The following is a 13538-nucleotide window of genomic DNA, read 5'->3' as shown; positions in this document are numbered from 1 at the left end:
CACTCTCACATACTTCTGAAAAATTACTGAAAAAAGCCTACAGAGCAAAAGACAAAAATCCACTGTTTCCCAATCAATCAATCATGTCTTTTATAGCTGTGGATGTATAACTGCATTAGCAACCTCAGAAAATCCGACTGTTCACCAGGTAGGAAAAGAAAAAAATTAGTACTTGTGTAGCGGCAAGACAGGTAACTCCAAAGTAATAATAAGGACAGAAAGATACTCCATGACCTCATCAAACCTCGTCAGACTTCAGGGTTAAAAATTCATTCACTTCCCAGTTTCTCTGCTGAAGTTATTTGACAAATGTGTCTTAGAACTGTAGGAACACGGACTCGCCTGGTAACAATTTGACCGAGTCTACAAAATGTGTCGGTAGATTATCGGCCAAGTGCCAGAGAGCGATGGTGCATCACTGCTGGCCACAGACAAAGGCAGTGATTGACCTGGAGGTGAATCCTATCGTTACCTCCCCGAGCCAATCAACGCTGTTCAGAAACAAAATGTCTCAATCTCTAAGGGACAGGGCCATCAGAGACTGTCACCAATATATTGTAACCAAGTTCACCGTCTTTCACCGGCATCTTCCGTATGCTGAACACAGTGAACGCCACAACTGAAGTGAGCGGAAAGCAAAGGAAATAAACACTGCGATAAACAGTCAGACTGGTAGCCTGGCCCCACCAGAGCAAGAACGCTTTCTTGTAAAGCATTTGGCTTGAGAGAAACATACGTATGAAATAGAAGAACCATCTGATGAACTGCTCACAGAAGTTGTACGTATCTTATGAGGAAATTATTTTCCCCTTCATTATTTGCAAATAAGAAATAAGGCAGTTTTGCAGCCCCAGTATTTTGACATTCAGAAAATGTCATCTTGCACAGCATTTTGCTAGAAAAGACAACTTTTCTGAACGCAAACATAAAGAAATATGCAACCATAAGGGAATTTCAGTCTATTAAAGTCTGAATTTAAAATCTTGCCAAATTAATACTTTATATATCCTATACTGGGAAAATAAGACTGCATTTGCAAAAAGATTTTTTCCTCCCCTAATATGAAGTAGTTGTGGTAAAAGGTCAAATACAAGTAAACTTAACACCTCAGCCTTGTGCACATAAGCAACACTTGACTGAGAAAAAAGCCACAAGGGGAACAGAATACAGTACTGAAGAAAAAACACATCAGCAACACCTTTATGTGTGAAGTTGACCAGTATGAGACAGAAGCAAAAGCAGAAAATGGGTAGGCTGGAACCATAATATAGTCTAGCTTATCAACTTCAATTGATGAGATTCTGATAAGATATGATAGCTAGTTTCTTTTTCAAATGGTACAGCTTGAATCAACGGTTTGTGTTTGTAAAGTCTGTTACTGCAAACACTGACTTGCCTTTCGTGGTCGCTGTTGGGTTTGTTTTCAGTTTTCGTAGAACCTCGGCTTGTACGTCAGTCACTAGATGCAAATTAGACATTTCTCTCTTCAGCTCCCAATATGCCTGTTGCACACTTTCAAAACAGAAATTTTTAAAAAGTTAAATACTTGCCACCTCTAAAGCACCCTCGTGCCTACTAACAGGCTTATCAAGTGTAACTGTTAATACATCATTTTTGCCTGACATACACTGCAAATTTTGCTAGAATACCATAATTCAAAATGAATTGAGCAGTAGTGATAATTATCTTAAACTGATGGACCTTCGTATATTTTATTTGACTCTTTCATATTACAATATATAATGTATTACATATTAACATACTAGATGACACCAATAATTTCAAGTTCCCCAAATGGAAAGAAATACGAAGCATATTCTCCAATTTCATTATTTGAAACTAACTATCTTCCCATAAAATTAGTAATCTCAAAGGAATACTTAAAAAAAAAGAATTAAATGGACACTAGACTGCAAACAGGTAGAGTATTAACTTTGAATGGCTTCTGATAACTGACCACACACACCCCATCATGTTATGATCCTAGTAACGTTAATTGATCATAATTTTAAATATTCAATCAAAATCAGTATTTGGGTCTTTACACCATTCGCTTCGCTGCAATGAATTCAGACGAGATACCCAAGATGCAAACTGAGCACCCACACACAGACCAAACTAAAATATAAAACATACTGTTTCATGTTCAAGTAATCTAGTTTAATACACTGCCTTATCAGACAGTGTAAAAAATAGTGACCCAATTCATTCTCTGATAAGACAGCATAATATGAGAAACGTATTTAGCAACAGCAGCACTGTTCCGACATTGAAGTTTCAGGTTATTAGCTGGTAAGAAAAAAATCAAGAACAAAAAATCAGAAAAGTCAGGTTCACCGTATGTTTCTTGGTAACGTTTCGAGCAAAGGCTCACTGAACACCACATTTATGTTGATTAATAATTAACTTAGGGTTCAACGACATAAGGATGCAGTTACTACATCTTAAACATGAAATCAATGATTTAACGTTTTTTTAATGCTTAACATTCTACCAAAGCACATTTATTGAGGACAAACATCATGGATGAGATTTTTCAGAATATTTCTTTCTTCCTCACTATATTCACCTAAGAGACGTTTATTTGAAAACAGTTCAGTACCTCAAACTATTGTTGAGATGATTAAGAACTATTAAGCTATGTAACAACTGTATTTTCAAACATGCATATATACAGATTTCTATCCCTCTAAAACAGCAATTTAGGATCACTCCTGCATGAAATTTATCAGGCATGAACGTGTTCAAAAGCACTCTGAGAAACAGCTATTATTCTGTTCTGCAAGTTAACGCTAAAAGAGTTCCTTTAAAACAAAGAAATTAAGTATCCTTCTATGCACAGAAATATTTCCCCAGAATACAAATATTCAGATTCAAAAACTCTGTTAAAGAACAGAGGAAGCTGATAGTTTAATAGGTAATGTATTAGGTATCAGCAATTCTGATAGATAGAAAGTTACAATTTTCAGAACCGATATTTCAAGAAGTTCAGCTAAACCTGTGGCCTTTTGACTGCAGAATCCAATTGGCTCTTTGAACTTTTAAGAGATGACGGTTTTAAAATTAAGTTGATGTGGCAACCACACTTCATTAATTCATGTGTTTTGGTCTCAGAAAGAAGATCAAACAAACTTTAGTTACATCAAACCAGAACTGTCCAATATTTAATATAGAAATGGTAAATATAAGAACAGCTCAGTGTCTGCAACCAACCAGAAGAAATGTGCTTAGATAAATTTTATAACCGTCATTTAGTGCTTTTAAAAGCATCTTGCAAAGGGATGCAGGTACCAGAATTCCACTTAAATCGCACGCAACATATTTTAATTGTTTTTGTGGATACTGACCTACAATCCTATTGCAAAGCCTAATTTTCAAGGAATATGCAGCTGAAAACCAAGGATTCCATGTGCTTGGAAGTTTATCTTCTACAGCCTTCTAACATGTAATATAAACCTTGAATATGATAGCCTATCTAAATCTACGGCAAAGTAGATTTGCAAACCAAGAATTTAAAGTCAGATTTGCAGGCTGCTGACACATGTGAAACAACTACTTTCCAAAAAGTTAACTAACTGCAAATGCCTCCGTCTCCCATAAACAGCAGGATTGCTTGCTACAACAAATGTTTCGCGTAGGAGGTTTTTCCAGGTGTTTTTCCACAGATTTTTGGATGGGCTTCCATATTCAGTACACATTACACATTCATTATTTATGTTATATTACAATAAACACTATACTGTACATATGCTAATTCAGATGGTTGCCACCTGAATGTCACTATTTGTGGAATAAATGTGCTCTGGAAGATCAAAGAGATAACTGCTATACCTTGAGATAACACCTTTTTTCAGGCGTGTAAGACTGCTGGATCTTCATAGTCAGAAACCACAAGAAAAAAAAGTGTTAGCTAGCTAGCTATCCAGTCGAGGTGAAAGGTGAAAGTGTAATTTGCGTATAGTGCGTACAATATCATCATCATTACACCAGAGAACACATGAAAAGAAATATCTATACTATTCTCTTTCAGTGACTGGTTTCCTTTCCCATCTCTTCAGTACCAAGTAAGCAACAAGGTATTACACTAAACCATCTGTCATTATGAAGGACCACTCTTCCCTCTTGTGGAAAATCGTGTAAGTACACCAACAGGCACAACTGGCTATAAGAGATGCAGTTAGTATTTCGTTTCTGCAAGAGACGTTATTTGGGAACTTTCATGCATTCATGAATTGTTCTTTTGCATAAAGCATTAAAGGATATATATACACACTTTCTACTATGGCACACATACTCAAGACAGGATAATATAGGAGTTTATATCATAAGCACAATTATTATTTGAATGGCTGCAAAATGAGAACAAATGCTTTCCAATATTTTAGCTTTTTTTCTGGAGAACTGTTATTTCTCTTTGAATAGGTCACACAATGGCTCCTCAATATTTAAAAAAAAAAAATCCTTGAAAATGTCTTCTAGTAGAAATATTATTGCACTGCACTAAGTAAGAATGTATGTTCCAATACTAAGCAAGAGATTTGAAGCCATCACCTATGCGAACACAGAAACCTCCCCATACGCAGAATGAAGATATTCTATAGCTGGGATGAGGCTTGAAAATTTATCTACCACCTCCTCAAGTCAACTAATTATTAAAAAGTTGATTTTTAAACCCAAGATAATTTAACTTTCATTTTCTGTACAACAATCAAGACTGTTTTCTTATCATCCTGGACTACCAACATAACAAAGAAAAAAAATTACAATGATCTTGCTAAATCAGTATACCTAGACTTGAAATTAGATTGTGTAATTTGAAACAACACATTTGAACAGGCTGCAAGAATATTTACTTGTTCGAGTAACTGTCCCTCAGTAAACTAAAAATAAAACATGAAAGCCACTTGATTTTCATACCTCTGGATGTCTTGCCTTCGAAGGAGGTCTCCATTTAATGGATTTTCATCTTGAGCCTGGTCCTGCATAACAGAATGAGGGGACGATAGAGAAGGAATGAACGTATGATTTCAGATATTCTATCTGAAAATACTGCAGTGAAACTACAACTTCGCTAATATTGAAATTCAGAAGTAAAGTAGTTTTCATTTCTGTTGGCTGCAGTGGTTTTCAAAATGGACATAAAGACTTCTACTAAGAAATTCCACTTAAAAATGCTTAAACTACCTACTTATATGAAAGCATTGCTCAGCCACCACCATACTCTCTCTTTTTTTTTTTAAAAAAACCAAACAAACAGCTGAGCTCTCAGAATTTGTGATTCTTTGAAAAGCAAAAATTGAGAAAAGCTTTTGAGTTCCATGAAAACAAACAAACAAACAAAAAGAGTAATCAGTCTTCTCTTGTTCTTTCCCTGTCCCAGTATATAAAGACCTTTAAATTAAAGCAAACTGTTTCGGTATAGATTTACTTCCACAAGTTACTTTTATGATAAAACATAATTTATCCCTTGAGTCTGAAAGACTGCTTTGAAATTGTGCATACAAGCAGCCTCACTGAAATTCACAGGACTGTTTAACAAATCAAACGTTGGGCTCACTTCATTAGTCATGTTTCCATTAGACCCTCACCTGTGATGAGTTCCCGTTCATAGCCCTTCTCTTCATGTTCCCTTCCTACTACCGTTCCCTCTAGCCAAAGCTGTTACGAATTTGATACCTGTTACTGTGGCTTCATGATAGCCTACATACATTTCAAGCAACTTGTCAATATAATGTATAGACTGCAACAACTACAATGCAAAACCCGAATAAGAATATCTAAAAACAGAAAAAAAAAAAGAAAGTATACTTGCCTAAGGTAGAAAAACATCTGAAAATGCTAACTAATGTAATTAAAAACAGTAATAACAAAAATACCAGCTGGATTTGAAACAATGCTGACTTGTCATTGCCCATTGATCACATTTCCCTGTACTTCACCTGACAATTTTCCCCCCTCCCGAAGACTTTCCCACCACCACCCATCAGAGATTCAATTTCATAGTTAAAAAAAAAAAAGTTGCATTGTATTACCCCACATTTGAAAACTTGTACCTTTTTATTTCCTATATTAAGTGGTTACAAGGACCAAGAGGAAATTATATGAAAAAAAAAAAGGGGGGAAGGGAGGGCAAAAAAAGGGCTGTTCCTTATATTTGTTCTTTGCAACAAAAGCTGCTGGCATAAGCATTATTTAAACAGCGTCATGTCTAGCATTCCTTACAACTGCTATTTTAGTCTGTTCTTTCTAGCAACATTCACTCTCACAATACAATCTGCAATCTTCAATTGTTTATATAGCTGTTACTCTATTCTATAGAGCTACTTGAAGACACCAGGACTGCATACAAGTTACAGTATGCCTTCAGAATTTACAAGTTACTGAAAACACCTAAAAGAATTCCAGACACGAGTGAAAACAACAACCAACAGTAACTGAAGTTCACAAACCACCTCACGTGCCTTCCAGGTAACGTGCTTTATCCCCACCTAGTGGAAAAAAGACAGACTAAACCTGAGACAAGACAATCGGTGCACGTAAGCCTGTCCGTGTAAGCTAGGAGTGTGGCATGGCCGCAGCAGATCTGCAGAGACACTTGCAGCGCTGAGAACCCAACACCCCAACTGTATGTGCTTTGAGGGCAGCGGGGGGAAGGACTTGACTTCAGGCTAGCTCTAGTCTGGTCCCTGAATGCCCAGGAGAGGTTGGGGTGCATCTTCTTCGTTTCATCCAAAAGGAATCCAGTTCCCATACTCCTGAACGCTCCGTAATGCAAGGCGCAGTAGGCACCGGTGATTAGGAGATTTGCTTCAAAAGTACGTTTCTGTAGTAATGTAAATGTGCCCATAAGAAAAAGAGCCAAAGAAACACTTCCAAATTAAACCAAATCCTGTTTGAAGGCAGGATGATGGCCATGCAAGGATTCTATCTGCGAGTCTTACATAGAAGCATACCCTGAATATTGGCTCACTCAAATATTATGTGACTCGAGATTACATAATCATAATTATTAGTGACCACAAGGAACCTAAAATAGTCTGCCTCTTCAGTCACATTTAAATCTTTTAAATTTATTGTGTAGCTTCAATGTGACTGTAGAGTCCTAGAGACTGCCACTGTACCTTTTATCATGTAAAGCAGTAAGCATGCACTAGACATAGTTTTTTTTAAACTTAATGCATTTTATTACCGTTAAGCTATCTTAATTTCCTTTTTGAGATCCTAACCACATCTACATTACACAATGAGTCCCTCACAACAGATACTTGCCCCAGACTATAGCAAGATTCTGGAAACCTTGTTACAAAAATCCACTTTCCTGACAAGCTTCATGCAACTACCCTAAAGAAAAGCGCTAGAGCTCCTTAAACAAAGTTCATGTTATCTTTTAACATAAGCATTTTATTGTTTTAAAAGAAAAACAAACAAACAAAAAAACCCCCAAAACCAAACCAGTTTTTGCCCAAACTTTCTAAGAAGTCCAGCCCAAAACAAATACCAGCATAGAACACTTTGATCTGATCGGCTACTTATAAAAAAACTGTAAAGCTTTATTTTCTGTTATTATATGGGCAATGGCTGGGAAATCTTACCTATGTAAGTGTACTATTTCCAAGAAACAAGCCAGTTTATGAGAAAATTTAAGGTTAATTTTACTGGGATGTTAATCTTTCACTCAATTACATACTTTTTATCTCTTTGTTTACCCTTTATTTTGCTTGCAGAAGGGATTTAAAATAATGCTATAACACTATTTAATAAAACATCTATTAATACAGAAATTCCTTAAAAATAAAGGTACCTTCTGCTTGGATTTTTGCAACTCCTTTCTGAGACTGTTGCACTCTTGCTTGAGGTTTTCTAGATCCTGTTCCAGACTATGCACTTTCAGGTCACTGTTCAGCTTCTCTATTTCCCAGCTGGACTGAGTACAATTCAGATTTTTCATCACTGTAAGACGACAAGCAAGACAATCAAATTTCAGTCTCAGTTCAAGAAATGTAACTCAGTATGTAAGGTTTCACCTCATCCAGCCCATGCCGTACAAAAACGTTATCCTGTACATTCTGAAAACACTGCAGACTATGACAACACAGAAATGGTAACACCGGTAGAGTTGTTGGCAGAGTAGTCTATTTTCCGAGTTTAAAGTACAGAGCCCTACTTTCCAAGAATGCATTGGAGATTTTACATAAAGAAAAAGGAAGTAACAGCATAAAAAGGCACTGGAAATACAAAAATCTGTTAATGGCAAACACACATGATATATACACCAACTTGCATACTTCTTACATGCTTTGAAGACATGAGCCTTTCCCCCCCCTCAGATTTATATCATTACATAATTTACCCTAAGTTTTTCCCAAGTTTAATATCAAGAAGTTCCAAACAGAGCTACAAAAGATACAATCAAAACAAAAGGGTAAAGCCTAGAAGTTACACAAGTCTTCTTATTACACAGAACAAATTCACACAGTCACACTACTACTACGTGTGGTTTGTCGCTATTAAGAAGCGACCTAAGACGATCCTCGCATCAAATCAGTAGTAGGATGCTAGTTAGACAGCAAGAAAAGGAAGAACATGACAGGAAGAAAACCCCCAAGTCTTTAACTGCATGGTACACTCACTTCCAAATCTAACAATTTAAACAAGCTTAAGCTACTCTGATTTTTCCTAAACAAGGTACTCAGAGCCCACTTAGAAGTAAACTTGATTACTAAATAAGGCTTGAAATCACCACATTTTCAGAGCTCTCTTTATAAACTCTGCACTTCTTGCCTCCTTAAACCACGATGTCCTCAACGATGATACTACTACTACTACATGGGGTTTGTTCTTCTAGCGTTAAAAACTTGTGCAATTGAAGTAGTGCATTACATGCTTGAGGTCCTCTTGGAAAGTAACCCAATCAAGCACAGCAATACTTAGAAGCACCCTTCAAATGACTGCATTTGTACAGAATCTGAAGTCCAGTCCTTATCTCTAACTTTACATAGGTGGCATTTTCTTCTTCTCTTTTCTTGTAACAGGACAGTAATAAAGATTATTTTTTTCTTCCATGGTGTTTTATTTTACATACCTATCATCTACACAGCACTCTTTACAATGGCAGTAACAGAAGCTGGATTTGGGCTTTTGGAATTGCCTGGGTATACTGTTTGTTTCTCTTCCCTCTTTCTACCAGGCTCTCTACAACTACCATCTTTCTACCTTTCCTCACCCCCCAGCCCTTTAAATAGCTGTTGTTGACTGCAGCTATTGCTATACAACATCCTCTTGTACCTGTCATAGCCCAACAGTGAAACAAAGCAATATACCAGATCATCTGCAAGTACCAGAGAAAGTGGTAGCAACTGGATGGTGTTTGATACTTGAACAAGTGTGCCCCTGCCCCACTCTGAGGAAAAAGTGGTGGTGTCCAGAGATGTACATGACTAGCCTATTAAACTGTCAGGTTATGCACATTTCTCAAATTATTAAATAACCTACAGTGGAAGAACGTAACAGCCTCAGATCTCTACCATGGAGCTCCTCGCCTATGATAATAAAACATGCCTGTCACCATTTCCAAGAATGAACACATATACAAGCTCAAGGTATCTCACTGAAGTATACTCCTCTCTTAATTAGCCACTATATAGGGTTAAACCTCTTCATGCCCTGAGATCATAATATAACCACTAAGACTAGTCAACATACATAAAGATGAAGTAACCAGATGCATACCTTGTTGAGTTTCCACTTCAGTTCTTAGTTGTAACAGCTCTACTTCTTTAGACTGCAACTGTTCATTCAAGGTTTTCAAGGATTCCGCACTTTCTTTCATCTATTTTTTTTGGGGGGGAAGCCATTTGTGAAGCTTTTTTCTATCACATCTGATAATTCAACTTTTTTTTTTTTTAAACAAAACAAGAAAACGATTGCTTTGATTTTTTTTTAGCATTAGCCTAGCCCAGTAATAAAATTGAGATACTTAAAATTGTTATTCCTACATAAAGTATTGCCATAACCTTTAAAAACCTAAAAAAGTAATAAAACAAACACCACAGATCTTCAGCAAATAAAATTCATTCTACAGTAAACATTTACTAACTATGCAGTACTTACAGAACATGCACTTAAATCATTACTTAAAAAGGCATACCATTTTATCCAGTTTGCTTTTCAGATTATCTCGGTCAATGCAGGCCTCTCGATAAGCCTGGTATGCCTTATTCACTTGTTCACGTCCAGCTGAACTGCATTCCTCTTCCAGTCGGGAGCCCAGCAGCTAAACATTTAACAAACATGAGAAATAATAAGTTTTGTATGTTATATTGAGAACTGCAAAATTTAAAAAGTGCAACAGTACAGTCTGCAACATTAAACTAATAGCGGTTTTTTTCAGTTTAGAAAAATAAATCAAATACATTGATATGGACCAAAATTTTTTACAAAAGTGCAACAAAGGCCATCTACAAATTCTGCAATCTCTAACCATACTTAATGCTTGCTAGTTTACTGCTACGAGTATTTAAAAACCATCCATAAGTCATGATTACTCACACTGACAACCCCTTAATCGTATTTTTTCCAGGCTCTGAAGATGCACAAACTACTTTTTGGAAAAAGAGTTTTAAGCATATAAAGACACAACATATAGAAAATTAAGAGGAAAATGAACATCATTTTTTTAATGACTCATAATTTAAACAAAGATTTTTTTCAGTGTATTTATGCGAGAAAAGCCAAAGCAGAATTATTTTACAAATACTATTAACTCCCAGGTCACCACTATCTCATTGCCCGCTAAGGTAAGAGACAAGCAAGGGGGAATAAACACTACCAACTAGACTGTCAGAAAGAGGGGAGCAGAGTTAAAACATATTCAGTATTTTTAATAAGACAGCAAGAAGAGAAGTCTTAATCAAATTACACCTGTCCATACAGAAAGTTCTTGTTTTGACTAAGTATTGCATTATCCTTGTCATTCTATTTAAGCTGCACACTTGCTTTAAATTATTGAGGCATTTAAACACATTCAGTGTACCTAATGTCGGTATTTGCAACAGATGTATATATATATTTTCTTAAAAATTAAGAGCCACACAAAAAAAATTTTACAAAAATGAAAGAGGTGACAGTTATGTATCTACCTTAAATACCTCCTCTTTTAGGTGCTCACTCAAAAGAAAGTATGGGAAAGCAAGCCATAAAGATAGGAAGCTTCTGCCCTTTGCTTTTTGTATTGACCCACAAAGTATGTGTCCTACTCATTTTAAGTTTTGCCCTTTACATTTTCCTCCCCCGAATAAAGCCATTCAGATAGAACATAAGCCTTACCAAACTTTCTGGAAGTTTCCATACACTTTGAAATTTAAAACTCATTAGGGGTAACTCCCCATGTATTTTTTATCATACAGGTATGCTAGCCATTAACAAAGACTGAAAGTCAGTTCTATTACTTAACAGTCTAGGCCTTCTCAATGCCCCTTTCTCATAGAAACATTTTTATGGTATTCACATACTAAAATAAAAAAGTTTTCTCTATGGAAAACAAAGTATCATCTTCAAGACAATTAAGCTGAACCAGGCCAAACCAAAAGCCACAAGACTAAAAGGGATTGTCAAGGTCATCGAGTCCTGTTCACTGTGATTTTGAGTAACCACGTAAAAGATGGTACACTCAGCATGGTTCAGAGAATATTCAGTCTAGAGCTCTATTTCTATCCCCATCACCCCCACAGGACCTTATATAAAGAAAGTGCTGAGAAAGTTTTGCCTTTTGACACAACGCCAATCCTGTCAAACTAGTCACCAAGAATTCCTGAGTAAGTGTTTCAAAATTGTACCGAGTGTGACTCAAGCTCTTCATTCCAATGCCATAAAATAATAAATTCTTTGTAAGCTTTTAAGAGTCAGTAGCACATACTTAGGACTAAGTCCTAATAAATGTCTCAGCTCTAGCTGTAGGATCTATCTTTCCATTTTATATTAATAAGAAAGCAATCTATCAGAGTCAAGACCTTCTGCAGAACAAAGACACTCACTACTGAACAATGGATATACGTTTAGCAATAGCATTCTTTACTCGGGCAGAAAAGCCTGCATCACGGTCCATTTTTAGCTTTAACGGACTTCACTAGACTAAGGCCATGAGAAACTGCATATAAAATAAATTTCTAGATTCCTTTACGTTTTAGAATGACTGCATCAAAAAATAGCCAGCCAACACCTCTATGTTAAGCATTGCAACTTTGTCCTTCATGTTTGAGACTGCTATTAGCTAGACCTAGCCAGACATTCTTAACAACCAATTTTTCCTTATCATTTTGGTATGCTGAGCCCAAGAGATTCTTCTGATAGACAATTCCTGGATTCTGACTGTTTATAGACTTGGCACCTCACTATTCAACAATACTAAGTCACATATGCCTAAGTTAATAAACACCATGAAGAGGTAGATGAAATACAGTAACGATCCAATGCAACGTCTTTCTGAATCAAAGCTAGTGTCCCTGCAGGGCACTACTGCATTGCATCACATACATGCCCAGTAAGAATCAAAAATCCCAGTATGACTTGACTAGAGTACCAGAGGAACAAACTGTGTTTCACTTAAATAAACCAATTTACCAAAACTTTTTAACTCGGAAATTATTTTAAGTACATATTTTAAACACTTAACCATCTGCTCCGCCATCCAGCCAGGGGCAAAAAAGTAGCTGCTACCAGAAGCTGGTAAATTGACTTTTTTCTTACCTTCTCTTCTAGAATTCTCACTCTTTTTTTTAAGAAGTAGTTCTCCTTCTCCGTCTCCTTTAGTCGTTTCTTGATATCTTCATATGCAGTGACAAGTGCAAAGTGTGAGGCAACAGACTCATCTCCACTGTAAGATGAAACAGGAATCTCCCCGTCTCTCTTATGAGCGTTGTCTGCTTTTTCATGGTTCAAAATACAGATGTCATCCTCTACCAACTCCTCCATGACAGCTGTTAAAAACACAGACACAAGTGCAAAATCTTCACAAAGACAAATTCATCAAAAGTCTCAAGTCTGAAAACCTTCCAAAATAATACTGCAGGGTGTTTCTGTATAAGTATGGCAAGACTGAATAATCAGGAAATATCTTAACCTTGCAGAAAAATCTTGAAACCCATTTTACAATGAAAATAGGCTGGTTAGAAAAGAAGCATCTTTCACCATCACTTGATAAAAATATTTTGAGTACACATCAGATTTATGAACCCCCAAATTCATTTTTATTAAGGCTTAACAGCATCCTAGAATTTAGCTGGTACCAAGTATTTGAACTCCAAAGGAATATCGTATTAGAGTTTTTGCAAGTCAGCTCCGAGCAGTAAAAGAGACTATAGTTGCAAGAAATCAACTAACTACTGTGGTTCCTGAGTACAAGTGCCAGATTTCCTTCATTCTTGAATGCAAATATTTATACTTTTCCGAAACTTTAAAATGGAATCTTAAGGTACGCTTGCATCAGTCCTTAAAGAGGCTGCATGAGTAGCTATTCTTTACTTGGTCACAGTACAGAACAT

The 13538-nt window shown here is 36.3% G+C and overlaps 1 protein-coding gene across 1 annotated transcript in view; it reads right to left on the bottom strand.

The window, feature by feature from the left end:
* AZI2 (5-azacytidine induced 2) overlaps window positions 1–13538 on the bottom strand; it is a 24775-nt gene that overhangs the window by 3888 nt on the left and 7349 nt on the right. The window contains exons 2-7 of the mRNA XM_009324177.1: window positions 12745–12974; window positions 10148–10273; window positions 9730–9829; window positions 7802–7950; window positions 4918–4979; window positions 1397–1512 (exon numbers count right to left, since the gene is read on the bottom strand). Coding sequence (XP_009322452.1) covers window positions 1397–1512; window positions 4918–4979; window positions 7802–7950; window positions 9730–9829; window positions 10148–10273; window positions 12745–12969 — 778 coding nt within the window. The 5' untranslated portion in view covers window positions 12970–12974. The remainder of the gene's footprint in view (window positions 1–1396; window positions 1513–4917; window positions 4980–7801; window positions 7951–9729; window positions 9830–10147; window positions 10274–12744; window positions 12975–13538) is intronic.

This window comes from Pygoscelis adeliae, unplaced genomic scaffold, assembly GCF_000699105.1.
Source record: "Pygoscelis adeliae isolate BGI_AS28 unplaced genomic scaffold, ASM69910v1 Scaffold25, whole genome shotgun sequence".
Lineage (NCBI taxonomy): Eukaryota > Metazoa > Chordata > Aves > Sphenisciformes > Spheniscidae > Pygoscelis > Pygoscelis adeliae.
This window is presented reverse-complemented; position numbering and strand designations above follow the sequence as displayed.